Raw genomic sequence first — 21,239 nt, 5'->3', positions numbered from 1 at the left:
GTGCTTTTGTATTTGATGACTTACTTATTTGGAAGTTTTCCATCTTTTACCTCTGGTGAGTAGGCTCTCTTTTTCTTGGCTGTGAGAGCCTCAAAATTTCTTATCTCTTGATGACATACTTTCTTCTTTTCTAGTGCTATTTTTCTTTCTTTTTGCCAGAATATCCTTCCTGCCAATTTTGTGGGGTGATGGGGAAGAAGGATAATGTAGTGTTTAGTTTACTGTTTGAAACCAAAAGGCCCAAACTTTAGATATCGGAAGCAGCTTCTGTTAGTGAAAATCTGAGTCTAAAATGCTTACTAGTGCCACGCTATAATTCTTATATATTTCTTTAATAAGAATATGTGAATTTTCCATTTAAAATAAAAAATAAGTTTTTTTTTCCTGTTTACAAAAGTAACAGATGTGGAGTATTACAGAAAGTGACATTTTTTTTTTAATTTTTTTTTTTTTAACGTTTGTTTATTTTTGAGACAGAGAAAGAGCATGAACAACGGGGGAGGGTCAGAGAGAGGGAGACGCAGAATCTGAAACAGGCTTCAGGCTCTGAGCTGTCAGCACAGAGCCCGACGCGGGGCTCAAACTCACGGACCGTGAGATCATGACCTGAGCCGAAGTCGGCCGCTTAACTGACTGAGCCACCCAGGCGCCCTCAGAAAGTGACATTTTTAATAGTTTCTTCAAGAAATCTAGAGTGCTTTTGAAGATGGATATGGAAAACTTTATTATTTTTTGTTGTTGAAATGTTTTTGAATTGTTATTGCATGTGGAATGGAGTAGAAGTAAGAATTAAGCTTAAGTGCAATTTGTAAAATTGAGGCAAAAGGCCATTAACATAGATATATTTAGTGTAAGTTTCAATTAATCCCCTGATTGTTAGGAACTAACTCCTCAGGTACAAGTTTCCATTTTTATTTTTTAGGGGAAAAGTCAAAAATACTTTAATTCAGCTAAAGTAATGCCTAGTTTCAGTTTTGTAACTTCATGCCAGCAAAATGTTTTGAAAAAAAATGTGTTTTTTTTTTTTTTTTAAACGTTTATTTATTTTTGGGACAGAGAGAGACAGAGCATGAACAGGGGAGGGGCAGAGAGAGAGGGAGACACAGAATCGGAAACAGGCTCCAGGCTCTGAGCCATCAGCCCAGAGCCCGATGCGGGGCTCGAACTCACGGACCGCGAGATCATGACCTGGCTGAAGTCGGACGCTCAACCGACTGCGCCACCCAGGCGCCCCTTGAAAAAAAATGTTTTAGTGCCAATAAACCATCTCTTGGAACCTGAATTCCCTTTCCATCTAAATAATAACATTCCAGATATTCATGTAAAATTTTCTTCATGACAGATATGGGAGGATATGTGAGAATTTTTCACATTGCTAAAATTCCCCAATATTTATACCCAGATATATGTTTTTTATATTTTGGTTTGGGTTTTTCTTTTTCCTTATAACTATAAAAGCAGTGTATATTGGAAAAATACATAGTATATAATGACAGTAAAAGTGTTCTAACTGTGCCTCCATAACTATTATTTATAGTTTGATGTATGTTCTTCCATTTTTTCTAATTATAAACATTTTATATATAAACATTTTTCCTTATCTTTAGTATGTAATAAAAATTATATTTGTAAAAGTCTGTAAAGATTAATAGAAATTTTGCCTTTGAATATTCCTAGAATGCAATATTTGGAAACCTCCAAGAAAATTCAGTGAAACATTTTTACTCATACTTTTCACACATTTCTGCTTCAAGCTTGGTCTCTGTTGTGTCAGTCCAGAGGACTTTTGTGCTTAGGACATAGTATTTACCCTCCTTGTGCTGATGACACCCATTTCGTGGAAGTAATGCTTCTCTAGCAGTATCTCCTTATTTCCTTCTTCCAGTCCACTCCTATTATAATCATAACAACTTCCTAATTGATCCATGTATCTCAGGAGTCTGTGCTACACGTAAGTACTAATTTAATATTACTGAAAGTGCCCATACTATTACTGCTCTCACCCTCTAGAGTCTGATCTTAACAGAAATCTCAACTTTGAAGAGACCCAGTACATTATCTAGCTCTACTTTGAAATTTTGGATAAGAAAACTGAGGTCTAAAAAAGCTTCTTGCAAGGGAGTACCTGACTGGCTCCATCGGAAGAGCGTGCGACTCTTATCTCAAGGGTCGTGAGTTCAAGCCCCATGTTTGGTATAAAGATTACTAAAAAAACAAACAACAAAAAAAACCTTGATAAAATAATTTAAAAGTTTCTTGCATGAAATCACTTAGTTAATTGAGGAAGGTAAACTAAAATAAGATTTTCTACTTCTATTTTATTTCCAGTGCTTATTCATATTTAAGTTCCTAGATTGGCCTTCAAAAACCTATGGAACACAAAGATCTGATTTCTGTATTATAAATAGTCAAAACTTAGATTGTGATGATGATTTTACAGTGAATATTTTAAATGAGTGAATTGTATGGTATATGAATTATCTCTGTAAAGCTGTTTAAAAGTCAGTAACAGATTTGAATTATAACTGGGAGGTAAAACAACATTATGAAGAGTGAAAAGCATAGTGGATGTGGAAAATAAAAGAAATGGGGAAATACATAGTTTCTAGTATGCTTTGTAATCAGAGTAATATTTTGTAATACCTTACAGCATGGATTTTATAAGCATGATATCCTTGAGTATTGAAAACCTGCCCACTGCTTCTTTTTTTTTTTTTTTTTTTTTAAAGGTTTGTTTTTGAGAGAGACAGAGACAGAATGCGAGTGGGTTGGGGCAAGAGAGAGGGAGGCACAGAATCCGACGCAGGCTCCAGGCTCTGAGCTGTCAGCACAGAGCCCAACGCGGGGTTTGAACTCACCCGACTTAAGTTGGGCACTCAACCCACTAAGCCACCCAGGCACCCCCCCCACTGCTTCTATTTTTAAGAAACAATCCTTGTCCTTGTTCTCTTCTGCTCCTAAGCTGCTTCTAGGCAAATTGTGACGATCTAGAAAGAGAAGCATATAAAATTTGGGCTTAGCATTCTTCATCTTCTCACATGCTTCTTCCTCCAACCCAGTACTCCTTCCTTTCCCTCTCTTTGGTGATTCCACTCCCATTTTGTAAAATTCAAAATTTCTTTCCCTCTCCACTGATTTCCATTCCACCCCAAAATACCAATTTTCTCGGTAGGCTCTTACTTAAGTGGGTTATTGGATTAATTTATAATACATTTCTGAAATTTGTATTTTAGAAGATTATAGAACAGGGGTCAGCACACTTCTAATATGAAGAGCCAGATGTGAATATTTTCAGTTTTGTAGGCCTTACACTGTTGCTGCAGGTATTCAACCTTGCTGTTACAGGGTGATATAGCCACAGATAAAATGTAAATGAATGGATGAGACCTGATTTGACCCTAGGCAGGCTAGATCAAGCCATAGTTTGCCAGCCCATCTTAGAGAATCTGAATTTAAAGGCTGAGTATTAAGATGTAATGGGATGGAGAAATTTAAATACAGTAAATTTAGGCAGTTACATCCTCTCCTTTTACCACTAATAAAAGTGTTGTCATTTCTTTACTATTTATTCTTCCAAGGTTATCTGAGAAATAGGGTAGAACGTTGGCACTTTTGAAAGTTTACCAAACCTCATTTAAAAAATACCAGACTTGGGGCGCCTGGGTGGCGCAGTCGGTTAAGCGTCCGACTTCAGCCAGGTCACGATCTCGCGGTCCGTGAGTTCGAGCCCCGCGTCAGGCTCTGGGCTGATGGCTCAGAGCCTGGAGCCTGTTTCCGATGCTGTGTCTCCCTCTCTCTCTGCCCCTCCCCCGTTCATGCTCTGTCTCTCTCTGTCCCAAAAATAAATAAAACGTTGAAAAAAAAAATTAAAAAAAAAAAAATACCAGACTTTACATACCCACTAGAGACTATTGGCATGAGGATTGAGATTATTATTCAGATTAGGTTGATGTGCATGTATGTATAAATATAAACGTTAATTGTGTATGGACGGATGCAAATTATGTGTTGTGTAGTGTGAGTCTGTATTATTTTAGTATATATACTATGGACTGCATTTGGATAGTCTCTAAAATATTCCAAACAAATTTATTAAAGAGGAATATGAAAGGAGACATGAATTTCAGTACATGAAGCAAAAATAAATGCTGGATTATTTGGCCCTGCTAAAGTAGATAAAGACAAATGAAGATCAATGTGGCTAACATCTCTTGCCATAATATTCTTGATTGATTGAAATATTTTACTTCAGAGGCACCCTTGTGGCTCAGTCCGTAGACCGTCTGACTTGATTTCAGCTCAGGTCATGGTCTTACAGTTTGTTGGGTTTGAGCCCCATGTTGGGCTCTGCTAACAGCGTTGGAGACTCTCTCTACCCCCTTTCTCTCTCTCTCACAAAAATAAGGAAACATTTTTTTAAAAAAAGAAATATTTTACTTCAGTCTAATATTTACCTTGTGTTTTGAGCATATGATGATTGTTCATGTATAAAGGGAATGTAGTGTTGGAACAATGACATTGTTTTAGATTCAAGGCAATTATGTCATGATCCATAAAATTACATTTCAACTAATATTTCCATATAACAATGGTGAGAAAAATTTGCATTTGCTGTGTCAGTGTTTTGCAAATTACTGGATAATGCAGAATAACAATCACTCACTTAATAGATTTCTTAGAAAAATAAAACATTGGGGCGCCTGGGTGGCTCAGTCAGTTTGGTGTCCGCCTTCAGTTATGGTCATGATCTCGCGGTCCATGAGTTCAAGTCGCGTGTTGGGCTCTGTGCTGATAGCGCAGAGCCTGGAGCCTGCTTCTGATTCTGCCTCTCCCTCTCTCTCTACTCCTCCCTTGCTCATGCTCTGTGCCTCTCTCTGTCTCTCAAAAAATAAACATTAAAAAAGAAAAGAAAAAGAAAACATTATTAACTCTGGTCAGTTTGAGCCACTCAGGAAAATAAAATGGCGTATTATCGCCCAAAATGTTTTATTTTTACTTGGAAATTATGTCGTTTCATTGTATGTCATGAACAGATATTTTAAACAACTCTGACCTTATTAAACCTGCATTTTACTTCCTGTCAGATTTGTGTTTTTCCAGGTCAACATTTGAATATTTTACCTTTACTATTAAGTTAGAACTGATCCAGATAATAAATCAGTTAACTAACACATTGACCTTTCTTCCCTCAATAAAAATGATTACATAGTATACCACTTTCTACCTCTTCCCTCCTTGTAACTCCTTCCGGATAGTTAGCATTCGTTTATTCTTTCAACAAATAGTTGGGTAATTGTTATGTGCCAGGCACTGTTTTAAGCATTGGGAACAGAATAGTGAGCCAAACTACCTCTGCCCTCATACAGCTTGTATTCTAGAGTTAGAAGAAAACAATAAGCAATTGTTTATTGTTTGATATAAAAGTTCTATAGTATGTGAGAAGATCAGTGCTGTGGACAGAAGCAGAGCAGAGTCACGAGGGATTAGTCTTGTATATAGTAGTTCTACTCTTAACACAAATGTTGTCCTCTTATTTCCTCTTTTCAATTTATAGTTCCAATGACAGGATTCACACAGAGAGCAACCATTGATCCCGAACTGAATGAAATACATGTCTTATCTGGACTCAGCAAAGACAAGGAGAAGAGGGAGGAGAATGTCAGAAATTCATTCTGGATTTATGACATTGTGAGGAATAGTTGGTAAGGAGCTCTTGTCTGTGTTGCAATCCCAATGTAATATTTGTTTGAGGTTGTTGGTTTATTCAAAAGAAGAGGAATATGGAAGGCTTATGTCAATTTGTGATGTCATGCATTTAAGTGTCAGTGCAGGCACACCTCATTTTATTGCACTTGGCAGATAATTGCAGTTTTTACAAGTTGAAGGTTTGTGGCAGCTTTGTGTCGAACATGTTGACATTTTTCTAGCAGTGTTGGCACACTTTGTGTTTCTTTGTCACATTTTGGTGATTCTCAGAATATTTCGAACCCTTTCATGACTGTTGTATTTGTCGTGGTCATCTGTGATCAGTGATCTTTGATGTTACCTTTGTAATTGTTTTGGGGCACCATGAGCTGCACACATAATGAAATGGCAAACATAATTGATAAATGTATGTATTCTGACCATTCCACCGACCAGCTGTTCCCTCACCTCTCTCACTTTCCTTGGATCTCCTGATTCCCCGAGATATAACAATATTGAAATTAGGCCAGTTGATACCCCTACAAAGGCTTCTAATTGTTTGAGTCAAGGGAAGAAAGATAGGCCTCTTTTGCTGAACAGCCAGGTTGTGAATGTGGAGGAAATGTTCTTGGGAGAAATTAAAAGTGTGCCTCTGGTGAACACATGAATGATGAGAAAGCAAAACACCTGATGGAGAAAGTTTTAGTGGTTTGAATAGAAGATCAGACCAGCCACAATACTCCCTTAAGCCAGTGCCTGCTCCAGAGCAAGGCCCTGATTCTCTTCAATTCTGTAAAGGCTGAGAGCTGAGGAAGCTACAGAAGGAAAGTATGAAACTAGCAGAGGTTGGCTCCTGAGGTTTAACATAAGAAGCCATCTCCATAACCTAAAAGCACAAGGTGAGGCAGCAGGTGCTGATGTAGAAGCTCTAGTAAGTTATCTAGCAAGATCTAGCTATGATCATTAACAAAGTTGGCTACACTGAACAGATTTTCATTGTAGATGAAACAGCCTACTATTGGAGGAAGATGCCATCGAGGACTTTCATAGCTAGAGAGGAGAAGTCAGTGCCTGGCTTCAAAGTTCAAAGGGACAGGCTGACTGTCTTGTTAGGGGCTAATGCAGTTGATGACTTTAACTTGAAGACCATGCTCCTTTACCACTCTCAAAATTCTAGGGCCCTTAAGAATTATACTGAATCTGCTGTGCCTGTGCTCTGCAAATGGAACAACAAAGCCCAGAACACAGCACATCTGTTTATAACATAATTCACTGAATATTTTAAGCCAACTGTTGAGACCTACTGCTCAAAAGAAAAAGATTCCTTTCATTCTAGATGCCATGAAGAGCATTCAGATTCGTGGAAAGAGGTCAAACTACCAACATGAGTGGGAATTTGGAAGAAGTTGATTCCAACCTTCCTGGATGACTTTGAGGGGTTCAAGATTTCAGTGGAGGAAGTAACTGCAGATGTGGTAGAAATAGCAAGAGAACTAGAATTAGAAGTGGGACCTGAAGATATGACTGCATTGCTGCAATCTCTCATGATAAAGTGGTTTCTTGAGAAGGAATCTACTCCTGAAAGATGCCGTGAAGATTGTTGAAATGACAACAAAGGATTTACAGTTATTGCATAAACTTAGTTAATATAGCAGTGGCAGGGTTTGGGAGGATTTACTCCAATTTTGAAAGAAGTTCTAATAGGTAAAATGTTAAACAGCATCATGTGCTACAAATAAATCATTCATGAAGAGGAATCAGTTGATGCAGCCAATTTCATTACACTTGAACCTTTATCAGCACGAGGATTCAACCCACACACAGTTGGAAATCTGTGTATAACTTGGCTTCCTAAAAACCCAACATCTGTGGCACTTAGGTGGCTCAGTTGCTTAAGGTTCCGACTCTTGATCTCAGCTCAGGTCTTGATCTTAGGGTCATGAGTTCAGACCCTGCATTGGGCTCCATGCTGGGTATGAAACCTACTTAAAACAAAACAATCCCAGGAAAAACCCAACTACTAATAGCCTACTATTGACCAGAAACCTTATCAATAACATAAATTGATAACAAAAAAAGTTGATTCACACATATTTTGTATGTTTTATATATTATTTACCATATTCTTACAATAAGGTAAGATAGAGGAAAGAAAATAGTACGAAAACCGTGAGAAAAGAGAAAATATATTTACCATACTGTATTGTAAAAACTGCATTGTAGTGGATCCACATAGTTCAAACCAATACTGTTCAAGGGTCAACTGTATTATCTTATTTTAAGAAATTGCCACAGCTCCCCCATCCTTAAGTAACCACCACTCTTATCAGTTAACAGCCATCAATACTGAGGCAAGCCCCTCCACCAGCAAAAAAAAAATTATGACTTGTTAAAAGCTCAGAAGATGGTTAGCCTTTTTTAGCAATCACGTAGTTTTTGATTAAGGTATATGCATAGTTTTTTTTGACATATTGCTGTTGCACGCTTAACAGACTACCTTATGGTATAAAAATAACTTTTATATGCATTGAGAAGCAAAAGAATTCCTTTGAATCACTTAACTACAATATTTGCTTTATTGTGGTGGTCTGAGGGCGCCTGGTGGCTCAGTTGGTTGAGTGTCTGACTCTTGATTTGGTTGAGTGTCTGACTCTTGAGCTCACAGTTCGTGAGATTGAGCCCATGTCAGGCTCTGTGCTGACAGTGTGGAGCCTGCTTGGGATTCTCTCTCTATCTCTGCCCCTCCCTCATTCGCACTCACACATCTGTGCTTGCTCGCTCTCTCTCAAAATAAATATTTATATAAAAAAATATTGTGGTGGTCTGGAACCAAACCTACAATATCTCTGAAGCATGCCTGTATTGGGTAAAGAAGTCAATATTGGTGCCTGTGTTTACAATGATGTTCAGTGAATGGATTTTACCTCTGAATTTTTCAGTTAGTAGATGATTCTTGGTCCAGAAATCAAGAGAATTATACTTTAGTCTAGAATTTGCTACCAAGTAGATGTGTGAACATGAGAAAAATGGTTTTTTTCATGTTTCCAGGTGGTCTTAGTTTTGGTAAAGGAAGTGATTTCAGTAGAGCAGGGTAGGGGGTATTATTTAGTGTTTTCAAACCGGGACCTTTTTGTTATAGAGTATCTGCACGTTTTGCTTCAGAAAACACTGGCCTAAAGAATCCTGTTCTAATATTCTGTGATTACTGCGTAAGTGGATATTTTACAAACACAGGCGCTTCAGAGAACTATGTGCCCAGAGCAACTAAGGAAATTACTCTTTTCTTTTTTTAAGAATTTGTTTTTAATTATTTTTGAGAGAGAGGGAGAGCACAAGTGGAGGAGGGGCAGAGCGAGAAAGGGAAAGAATCCCAAACAGACTCCATGCTGTCAATGCAGAGCTCGATATGGGGCTTAATCCCACGACCTGATCCCATGACCTGAGCCAAGACCCAGAGTTAGACACTTAGCCTAGTAAACCACTGATGCACCCTAGAATTTATTATTTTCTAAGTAGAACATTTATATTAAGCAGTAAAACGGAAAGAAATCTGTGAGTTTTTCATTGTGAATAAATAGATGGGATTATCTTCTCTTTCAGACTTTGGTTTGAGCTTTCATATATGCTGTTTGTGTTTCATAACATGAAGTAGGTTGTTCTTAAGTGAGGTTTTGGATCGACACTAAAAGAACATAAGAACTTAATTCTAACAAATTCACATTATTGTATGAGAATGACCAGAACTTTTAAGATTTGATGTGAACAAATTTATAAATTTTTTGTTGGTAATTAGACGTCCAGTTAATTTGCTTGCTAAGTATATAAACATTATGTATGTTATAGATAGAATATATATAAACATTATGTATGTTAAGGATAGAATGCCTTAAAAGTACTGTCTTACAGGTCTTGCGTCTATAAGAACGATCAAGCTGCAAAAGATAATCCAAGTAAAAGTCTTCAGGAGGAAGAGCCATGTCCAAGATTTGCCCATCAGCTTGTATATGATGAGTTACATAAGGTACCCTAACTGCATCGGCCTGTAAACTTTCCAAGACTTATAATCTGAAAGAATCCCAAAATAGGTTTCTTACTATTTTTAAGTGTATTTGAATAAAAAGTTATAATACATAGCAGACATCCATAGAATATGTAGCAGACATTCAATATCATTTCTCTCTAAACCCCTTAATAGAATAAACACTTTCCATAGTCCAAAATTCCTGGCACTTATTCTGTTTGCTTTGTAGCTGCATAGATCAGATTCATAGTATAACCTATTATTTCTGCACTACGAATACCCAAGTAAAAGATGTACAGTTTTTAGCATTAGGATACCTTGTCCCATGATATGAAAAAGTATATGTAACTTCTGACTTTAGATTTTCCCATTGTGTACGAAGTCTTTCTTTTTTCCCTTATGAGTGATGTGTCTTTTCAATTGGCCTCATGAAAACAGTCTTGCATTCTGAAGTTTTAGAGTCACTAAATGTTCAGAGTGGTTTCTTTAAACTATGTCTCCCTTAAACTTTACATGTAGTTCAGTGAATGTTTTCAAAATTTCAGGAACTGCTTTAACACTTTGTATAAGTACAGAATATCACTAAAATTATAATAGTGAAATCATTATTGTATTCCTTTTTCATTTCCTTTTTTTGGTATTGAATAATATAATATTTTAAAAAGTATCACCAATTATATACATCATTTAATATTTGGCAGTAAGCCTAAAAAAATTAAGATGCTAAAATTTAAAAAGTTTCTAGTTCCTCTTGACCTTCAGTGATTCAACATGTGTGTCAGAGTTTTATTAAACCTCTTGTTTGTTATTATGACCAGCACTTGTTTAAATTAATAATCCCCATATTTATTGCCCTAAATAAACTCTGTATCTTGGATTAGCTTCTTACTGTCATTGCTTTTGCTTCAGGTCTTCCATTGTCAGTATAATTGTGGTAATGCAACTCATTTTAACATAAAATGCAGAGTATTTAAGGAAGTAGCCATAGGATTTTAAAGTAAAATGGGAACAAGAAAAATCAAAAGAAACATTTGGTAGAAATGCAGTAATGTTTTACTACTGTTACACACGGCTACCAAAGTGAAGAAATTTTATTAGGACTTCCGTAGCTTCTTGAGTATGCTTGCATCTTAAAATGTGGCTTGTTTTGTTTATTATAGGTTCACTATTTATTTGGTGGGAATCCAGGAAAATCTTGCTCCCCAAAGATGAGATTAGATGACTTCTGGTCACTGAAGTTATGTAGGCCTTCAAAAGATTACTTACTGAGGCACTGCAAGTACCTGATTAGAAAACACAGGTATAAAAATAATTCACTGAAAACTTTTATTTAACATTATCAGCTACTGTTGGTATTACCTAAATTTTGAAGATATGACTTTGTCTCTGGAAATTTAGTAATATGACAGTGTACGTACTGTGAAGATCATGAGTTTTATAACTACCCTGTTGTTTTCCTTATTTTTGCTTTCCTCTTTCAAAGGAAGATACAAAGTGAAAATACGTACTGATGCTAAAATTTTCTAAATATAGAACAAGGAAATTTTGAAACTGTTAAATGGAAGAAATTTCTATGAAGGTGATGAGCCTAACCTTCCAGTAACTACTCACGGCCTAATCACTACAAATCACATCAGTTCTAGATTCTTGCTGTATGCCTGGCCTGTTGATAGCTTTCTTAACAGTGGATGTGATGGTATGGTTGACTAAATGGTATCTGATCTGGTGTTTCACAATACAACTTCAAATATGATTGTGATTTTACGTCCATTATCTTTGCCATATAATTGTAAAATCATGTCAGCAAACATTTTCATATATATCTCCTGGTCATGTTTGCTTTTTAGTAGTGAGTGATAAGCTACTGAAAAATGTAGAAAAGCATGTGTGTCCTTTTGGTTATTGATAGTGTTCTGTGGTAATAAAAATTTATAGTTTGGAAAGAGTTTAGACTTTGATGATAATAGCTACTGTTTATTGAGCAATTTTTGTGTGCTAGATCTTGTATATTATTCCTATAATAAGGTAATTGAATAAGTTCTGTTATTATCACTATTTTGCAAAAGAAAAAATGAGGTGTTTTTAAATGGGTTATATAATTCATCTAGGATCACTCAGCCATAAGCGACACAGCCAGGTTGTGATCTGACTATTGTAACTCCAGAGTTCATCACCTTACTGCCACTGTGACTACCACACATGCATACACAGATGTCTTTGTGTATACTTATATACACAGACACGTTCAGATGTCTGTTATATATAATGTATTTATGTTTTGTATAGAATATAAGTAGGCATAAGTTATTAGACTGTTTTCCTTTATCATATCATGTTTACTTACTGTTCCTTTCTCTGCTTTCCCAAGTTGTGCCTGAGAGGAAAATTAGTAACAGAAGCTAGGTATTCTGTTACTTTGGCATTACTGTGAATAAATTATTGTATTTCCTATAGAATCTACAGGAGAAAGGGTCTGAATCTTCACATTGGCTGGATGACAAGAGATAAATTCTGTTTTATTAATAAGATTTCATGAGGCACTGTCAACTAATGTTTACATTGCTAAAATGTTATTCCTTAATATTTTACTTAATGTTAAAGTTAAGTTTTTATAAGGATGAGACAAATTTGGGGAAATTTTAGTGTTCTTTTTCTACTACATATATAACAACTGGTAATTGGAATATTAAGTTAAGCTCTTTTTAAAAGATTTCCTGACCAAAAGCCCATTAGAAATTAAAGGAGATTTTTTTTTAATGTTTATTTTTGAGAGAGAGAGAGAGAGAGAGAGAGAGAGGTGTGAGCTAGTGGGGGAGAGGCAGAGAGAGAGGGAGACAGAGGACATGAAGCAGGTCATCAGTTCTACCAATACACTGACAGCAGAGAGTCTGATGTGGGATTCGAACTCATGAGCTGCAAGCTCATGACCTGAGCCAAAGTCAGACACTTAACCAGCTAAGCCACCCAGGTGCCCCTAGATTAAAGGAGATTTTTTAGTACTATATGTAAAGAATTGGAACTCACTTTATAACCACTTTCCTCTGGCTTTTAATTGAAAAAAATTAATGCATAGTTAATTAAAAAAAAAAAGTCCTCTTACCCTTCAAAATAATTGAATCATCATCCCATTATTGAGGAAAAAACAACTTACTGTTTTGTAAGTTTTATATTTGCACACGTAGATTCTTGTTTTGTTTAGCTGAAAAACAGGAATCATATTGCTTTGAATCTGATTTCTTTTAATGAATGATATATTACAAATACCACCATCTTAATACAAATTATGATTATAATGACTGCAATAGTGTTCTATTTTATGTGTAATTTACTTAACTAGTCTACTTGGATGAAATATTTAGATTATTTCCAGCTTATTTGCTATTATAAGTAATACTGTATTTAATATTTTTATATTCTTCCATCTGTACCCCTATCTAAAAATTCTGTAGGATATTGGTAGAATTGATGAATTATCAGTTGCCCTCCAGAAAGTTAATTTTCATTCCTTCCAGAAATAAGTAGGGTTATTCATTTTCTCACAGCCAAGCCATTTTAAGAAGTATTCTTATTTTTTTAATCTTTGACAGTTGTTTTTCTCTTTTGAAAATATATCAGTTGGGGGCGCCTGGGTGGCTCATTCTGTTGAGCGTCCGACTCTTGATTTTGGCTCAGGTCATGATCTCACAGTTTGTAGGTTCTAGCCCCATGTCAGTCTCTGTACTAACAATGTGGAGCCTGCTTGGGACGCTCTTTCTCCCTCTCTCTCTGCCCCTCCCCAACTCATGCTCTCTATCAAAATAAACAAACATTTAAAAAAAAAAAAGAAAATGTATCCGTGGACAGACTAAATGACAATTTGTGGGAATCTGAAATATTACATATTATGGCATGTTTTAAATTTTAATAAAGCACAAACATCATTGTTAGTGGCTTATGCTGCTAAAAAGGCATAAAAGTAAGGAATGCAAGTGGATAATGAATAAAAGAATAACTGGTAACAAATCATTTAAAACTTTAAATATAGGGTAAAAGACTCAAATTTTCTGAATATTAAAATGGTTCATAAATAGTAACTGAAGCTGAGAAGCAACAAGTTTGTGTGACTGAACAAAGAGGCAGCCTTTGAAATTTTCTACATGGGAAAAGGAGTATGCTAGCCCATCTCAGAAGGAAACCAGAAAAGCCAGAAAAGGAGCATTTAAGAATATTTAAAGACCCCCCCATCCATTTATATAGATTATTTTCAATTAGAATAGTAATAGTAGCATAAAAATGTGGAGCACAGTATTCTTTTTTTCTGATTGTGAGACTTTTTGACATTAGTGCTGCGAGCTAATGTCTTATGTTGGAAAAAGTACTAGACCTGAACCTTAGATTGATCTTCAAGCCTTGTAACTTAATCTTTCTGGAGATCACTTTGCTCATGTATAAAATGACCAAAGCATTCACCTAAGGGTCTTTATAAACATCAGTGAAACTTTATTTATTTAAGAAAGTTAACTGAGCACTTACAGTGTGCTAGACATCGTCCTAGGCTCTGTGGATATGTCAGTGAAGAAAACAAACAAAAATTCCTGCCCCAAGTTTCTATTTTAGGAAGGAAGACCGGTAATAAACATAATAAATTTATGTTAATAAGTATAATGAACTAAAACAGGTTAAGAACTATTTTGTACAGATGATTTTTAAATAAGAATATTAGGATAGACCTCACTGCAAAGGTGACATTTGACTAGTGACCTGAAGAACAGGAGGGAATGAATCATGTAGATATTTGAGAAGAAGAGTATTCCAGATAGGTAATAGACAAGCCTCTAGGGTTAAAAATATGCCTGGATTATTTGAGGAATAAATTGAGGAAGACAGTGTGGTGGAAGTAGAATGAGTAGGGCGATTGTGGGAGGAGATGAGGTCAGAGTGATAAGAAGGGGACAGCTGGTGAAGAGTCTTTGGCTTTTACCCTGAATGAAAGGAAAAGCATTGAAAGATTTTATGTAGAAGAATAATAACACACTCAGTCTTCTTTTAATAAAACCATTCTGGGTTTTCTTCCAAAAGAACTGAGTAAAAGGTTGTGGCTGTTTTCACTTTGATGAGGAATTCTTCAGAAACAACAGGTTCGTGTGTTGGGAAAGATGAGTTCAGTTCAGTGCACTTTAGGTTTTAGAGATCATCTGTTAGCATTTGGAGGAAAGGCATGGGCCGATTATTACCTTTATGAGTCATCAACAAGGAAAAGGAATTTGCTTCAAGAGCGTGAGAAGAGTAGAGAGATGTCAGGCCTTCTCTGAAGACCATCACCATTTGAGGGAAGGTGGAGGAAGAGACACTCCATAAAAGAGATCAAGAAGGCCCAGTAAGATTCTGGATAAGCTTTGAAGATTGCACCAACAGAATATCTTGATGGACTGGACATGGGTAGGAGAGGAGAGCACTCAGGGAGCAGCTAGGGCATCTTGAGAATCTTGTCTGCTACTAATTTCAACATACAATAAAAGTCCCATTTTATTTTATTTATTTTATTTTATTTTATTTATTTTATTTTATTTTATATTTATTTTATATTTGTTATTGTTTTAAGATTTTATCTTTACGTAATCTCTACCCCCAGTGTGGGGCTTCAATTCACAACCCCGAGATCAAGAATCACATGCTCTATCGACTGAGTCAGCCAGGCACTCCTGTTTTAGATACTTGAAAAAAACATAGACCACTTTTTATACCAACTCTTAGATGAATTCAGGAGTTTGAGGAACACTGATACATTGCAGGCAGAATAAACAGAAGTTGTTTTATATGAATTGAGTAGAGCATGAAAATTACCTTTTTAATTTAAATTTCATATTAGATACCTAGTATTTCATTATATGAAACCTTACCCTATACTACTGGGCTAGCTTGTTTATTTCTGGTGTTCTTATGGAAAACATTTATGTATTCTGTTAAAATATAAATTTAGAGGGAGAGAAGTATATTGTATGCCAAGAAATCTGTCTTTATTCTTAATGGTACTGCACAATACAGTAAATAAAGTGCCACTATTATTTTTTCTTGTAACGTTCAAGTTTCCAAATTTGTCGATGATTTGGGGGTAGAAAGGAGCAAAAGAAAAACTTTTTTATAGGATTAATTCCTGTTCCTTTCAGTACAGGGTCCAGTTGTTGGCCTAAATAGAATTCTAGATCGCAGACATAAGTCCAATGATAAGTTTTTGCAGGCTAAAGAAAGCTTAGAAAAAAGATGAGTGAAAACATACCTTCCGGGAAAATGGGTTTCTTGACTGGATTTAATAGGATGGTAGGCACGTTGGTTAGGTTATTTCAGGTAGCAAAGGACAAAGACATTCTTAGGATCCCTCACTAGAAGAGAAATGATTATGAGAATATCCAGAGAATTAAGGCATTCCCTCAGCATTTGGACAGTGAGGCCTAATGGAGAATCGTTTAGCGTCTTAGAACAATTCTAGTGAGGAGCCACTATAATAGCTTTCCTTGTAACTCAGCCTCTTGTCTTTCTGCTTCTTTCCACCTACTTCTCCTGTTCTGCTGGTTATTACAGTCTCTGCTTTCCCTAACCTAGCATCCATCCATCCATCCATCCATCCATCCATCCATCCATCCATGCGTGGGTGGGTGGGTGGGTGGGTGGAAGGAAGGAAGGAAGGAAGGAAGGAAGGAATCGATAGATGTAGCTTCAGTAAATAAATAGGTAGGTAGATAGGAACAAAGGAAGGCAAAGAGGGGTAGGAAGGGAAGGAATCTACCTACCATGTTGTGCCTTCTGTTTACTGACTTGTGTGTTTTGTGTGCCTTTTGTGTCCTTGTGTATCTCACGTTCAGATTCTTTAAGAGAGTACCTTCTTAGAGAGGGCTCCCTGGAGATAGTATCCCTATTGGGAATAATTCTGCCAGGACACTTTATAAACTGATCAAGCTTGAGAGGATTGCTTTCGTCTCAGGTGCAAAACTGGTCTAAACCATTTTGGACAAGATGGTAGAGTAACATGACCTCTGCCCAAGGAGCTCTCTCATCCGAGGGCTTAAAGGCTAACTGACAATCATGGCACTTATCTGATACAATACAGCTGTAATATTTTGCTAGTCTTTGCCCTGCTTGAAATACAGGTATTCTATCACTGAGATTAACTCTTAAAGACAGGAAATTATTGATGCCATCAGCCTGGACACCATTGTGAAAGTCTCATTATTTTCCTCACCCAAATGAAATTGTCTTCTCTACTTATTCTCTATACAATATTTTGAAAAACATCCTAACTTATTAGTTATTAATAAATCCATATATAATTATAACAATGGGATAGTATCTTATTTAAATAGATAAATAGTCCCAAGCAGACTTTTATTCTTTTGTAGAACTAACGCATTGTTTCTTTTTTAGCTCTTATATTGGCCAAATTCGTTGTCTGAACCTCAGTTTCTTATCTGTTTTTTAAAAAATGATAATAAAACATCGTCATCGTAACGGGGATAAATGAACTAATATATGTAAAATACTTGATACATTGTCTAGCATATAACACATACTTGATAAGTGGTTGCTACAATTGTTATTGTTATTGACTGAGACAGGAAATAATCTTGTTAAAAATATTTGAGCAATTTAAAAAATATATATATATTCAATCAGTGTCCATGATACTTGTGAAAAGAAAGTATACTCATGTCTGTTTCTGACCTGTTAAGGACCTCTAATGGAATGTATATTGCACAAATCTAATCAAGTATTTTTATTTTATCTCTACTTATTTCTCATGAAACATATTTGGCTCTTTTGCAGTTTTGTTATGTAAAATATTTGACATTTTCACTATGTTTTGTAGTTGATTTAATCTTAGCTTGTAGTTTTAAGAAGAGGGTAGGAGGTACTCCTACCCAGTCTCTCACTCCACAGCTGCCTGTGACCTCCTGGCATCACCATGACATCTCCAGGAACTCCACAGCTGTACTGTCTCCATGGCAGTATTCTTACTTCTGGATTCCCAAACACAGGGGTGTTTTTTTTTTTTTTTAGATATCTACAGTGACTCCTTAGACACAATATTCTACTCCAGGTCTGAATGACATTTCTGATGTTTTCCCATAACTCCAGACAATTATTGTTCTTGTTTACATTTTCTAGGTTTGAAGAAAAGGCCCAAATGGATCCCCTTAGTGCTCTGAAATATTTACAAAACGATCTTTATATAACTGTGGATCATTCAGACCCAGAAGAGACAAAAGAGGTAAAAGTGATAATAAACTTCAGAAAGTGAGCATTAAAAGAAAAAAAGTCTTTCTAACTCTTGCTTGCTGATTTTGCTCTTAGATGTTTAAAGGAAAATGGGGAAAATGGGATGACACTAATAATTTTTAAAATGGCATAAGCAGGGGGTACCTGGATGGCTCAGTCGGTTGGGTCTCTGACTCTTGATTTCAGCTCAGGTCATGGCCTTTCAGTTTGTGGGTTCGAGCCTGCGTCAGGCTCCACACTGACAGCATGGGGCCTGCTTGGCGTGCGCGCTCGCTCTCTCTCTCTCTCTGCCCCTCCCCTGCTTATGCACACGTGCACATGCACACTCGCTCGCTCGCGCTCTCTCTCTCTCTCTCTCTCTCTCTCCATCTCTGAAAAAAAATAATAAAGTGGCACAGAGCAGATGAAATAAAAATTGAAAAGGCTTACTTGCATGTGATAACAAAAGGTTCAGGTCACACACAAAGCCCTTGATCCATTCAGAAAAGGATTCTCAGGTTTAAAATTTTAATTTAGACTTTAGTTTTGTGTGTTGGGAAGCAAATAGAAATTTTTGCTTTCATAGTCCCATGCCTCTTTCACTTAAGGATTACATGCCTCAGTTTGAGTCTTTTTTTTTTTTTTTTTTTTTAAGAGAGAGAGAGAGTGTGAGCAGGGGAAAGGGGCAGAGGGGGAGAGAATCACACACGGGACTTGATCCCATGACCCTGGGATCATGACTTGAACCAAAATCAGAAGTCAGATGCTCAACCGACTGAGCCTCCCGCATGTCCCTGAACTTTTCTGTTGGTACTCCAAAATCCCTTAAGAGAAGAAAGAAAACTCTCCTCTTTTGTAGGGACAAAGTGAAGAGAGGTTGGTAGGAGTTAGAATCCCTTCTACCTTGATGTCATAGCAGGATAGTTGGACTACATTCTACTGACTTCATTCATTAGGAGTCCCTAACTTTGAGAATTAATAGCAGGTCATTACTTTTCAGGGATTTGTTGTTGTGGTGGTGGTTACCTAATATGGGAGGGAAGGAGAAGATATAATATTTTTAGGGGTAATCTGTACCCCCATTGTGGGGAATATTTGCTTATCTGTGGTGTGTGAATATACCTGCAGTGAATTTCATAGTCATAGCTGGTCTTCCTACTAACTTCTGAGATTCTTTTGTCACTTTAACTTTTGCCAAGCATCCTTGTTCATAGTTCATCTTGCAACATCTGAACTGCAATCCATTTTACCTTCTACTCACAGAATTGGTGCTGACGATATCTAGTTCTGTCCTTTCCATCTACTTCCCTGTTATCTGTTGTTTCACTTTGGCTTTGTAATAGCAACATCAGGCAGTGCTTTTCTTTGTTCCCCAGTAACACAGGCTTCTGATTTAATGTCAAATCACTTTCAGGTACCAGGTTCATTGTACTTTCAAGCAGTAGAACCTGTGTGTCCTTGGCACCAAAACAAAGAGCTTCTCTTTCATGGTTGCTCTTATGTAGTATTGTTTGTAACCCTTCCCTAGGTGGAGAATCAGCAGAACACAATTTAGGACCATCTGAAGGTGGACAGTTAATTGTCTTCCTTGTGTCTTCAATCAATTCATGATACTATTTGAAATGGGGAATTATCCCCAAGTAGCAGAATATGTTTGGTTTAATCTGTTATGGCTTATAACTGAACATAGTTGTAAAGAGCCCATTAATGTGCATTGTATTAGACCAGGCATTTGAACGTTATAAATAAATTTCCTTGTGTTTTCTCCATAGTTATTCTGACATGGCTGTTACCGGGAACATTCATTTTTCTCTTATTTTTTGTTTTGGTTTGTTTTGTTTTCTCTTATTTTTTAAAACCAAGCCAGAACAGAGGCTCCTGGGTGGCTCAATGAGTTAAGCATCCGACTTCAGCTCAGGTCAGGATCTCACGGTTTGTGAGTTTTAGCCATGAGTCCGGTTCTGCGCTGACATTGCAGAATCTGCTTGGGATTTTCTCTCTGCCCCTCCCCGCCCCCGTTTCTCTTTCTCTCTCAAAAAACACCCAACGACTTAAAAACTTAAAACAAAATATTGCAAAGTAAATAAATTCAATTGTGCCAGCTGCAAGTAGGCCAAAGAGAACAGTTCGTTCTTAAAGCTAAGCTAATGGGAAAAGCCAGGACAGGGAGGTATCTTGAGTTCAAATTGAGCCATTTTTTAAATTTTGGTAGCAGGTTTCTCTTTTTATCGCTTCCTCAGTAGTTTCAAATTATGATTTTGTATGCCACAGACTTCCATTCCATTTCTTTTTAAAAAAAAAAATTTTTTTTTTAACGTTTTATTTATTTTTGAGACAGGGAGAGACAGAGCATGAACAGGGGAGGGTCAGAGAGAGGGAGACACAGAATCTGAAACAGGCTCCAGGCTCTGAGCTGTCAGCACAGAGCCCGACGCGGGGCTCGAACTCACGGACCGCGAGATCATGACCTGAGCTGAAGTTGGCCGCTCAACTGACTGAGCCACCCAGGCGCCCCCCATTCCATTTCTTAATAGCTGTATCTGTTAAGAGTTGTTTAGCCCTAGTTGAAGTTAGTTAAAATGGTGCTGTGCACATGTGTGTCAGCATCTGAATCACTTCTAAACTTTTTCAAAACAATACCCTTACCCTAAGATGCTCTGTCTGCTCTTATGTAACAGAAAACTGAAAACACTCCTGACATTGAGAATTACTGGTCTGTGAGATTATTATTTTGTTTTAAAATGTGTGAATGGATTTTGTTTTGGTAAAAGAAATCCCTTGGTGACAGTTCTAGGATATATACTCACAGTATTTGTTAGTAAGGCATAGAGATCTTCACTCTCCTTATAACATACTGTTCCACTTATCAAAAACAGACCTTACTGCTGTTTTCTGTAGTAACTTGTTTTTGTTCCCTGTGTATTAAATGATTGTATCAGCAACTAAAAGTGGTTCTCTTTTGGGGGGCACCTATTATGATGATGATCATCATTGTGCCTATATTGGAATGATGGTGGATTACCAGCTATATACCAAATAATGATTCTTTGCTTTCTTTCAGTCTCCAGAACATGGATTCTAAATTGGCAATGAGGTCCTGATAAACCTTATGAAAATCATATAATTTTCTAGAAAAGGCCCAAGAGAAGGTTGCCTAAATTATTTCTGCCATTTTCAGAAGATTCTATAATAGAGAAGGAATGAGAAAAACAAGTTTTCAGCCAGTATTACCCATTTTGTATTAATTATATTTCTACTGAGCTTCCAAAGTACTGGTGTCATTCATTTAACCAATGTGTATTAA

General features: G+C 36.6%; 1 protein-coding gene across 3 annotated transcripts in view; it reads left to right on the top strand.

Moving 5' to 3' along the window:
* MKLN1 (muskelin 1) overlaps positions 1–21,239 on the top strand; it is a 379,029-nt gene that overhangs the window by 339,196 nt on the left and 18,594 nt on the right. For all 3 annotated transcript variants that reach the window (XM_040471936.1, XM_040471935.1, XM_040471934.1), the window contains 4 exons: positions 5,555–5,702; positions 9,592–9,706; positions 10,867–11,006; positions 17,846–17,948. In XM_040471936.1, coding sequence (XP_040327870.1) covers positions 5,555–5,702; positions 9,592–9,706; positions 10,867–11,006; positions 17,846–17,948 — 506 coding nt within the window. The remainder of the gene's footprint in view (positions 1–5,554; positions 5,703–9,591; positions 9,707–10,866; positions 11,007–17,845; positions 17,949–21,239) is intronic.

Source organism: Herpailurus yagouaroundi, unplaced genomic scaffold, assembly GCF_014898765.1.
Source record: "Herpailurus yagouaroundi ecotype Mexico unplaced genomic scaffold, PumYag 100, whole genome shotgun sequence".
Classification (NCBI taxonomy): domain Eukaryota; kingdom Metazoa; phylum Chordata; class Mammalia; order Carnivora; family Felidae; genus Herpailurus; species Herpailurus yagouaroundi.
The sequence above is the reverse complement of the archived record's forward strand: the minus strand, read 5'-3'. Positions and strand labels throughout refer to the sequence as shown.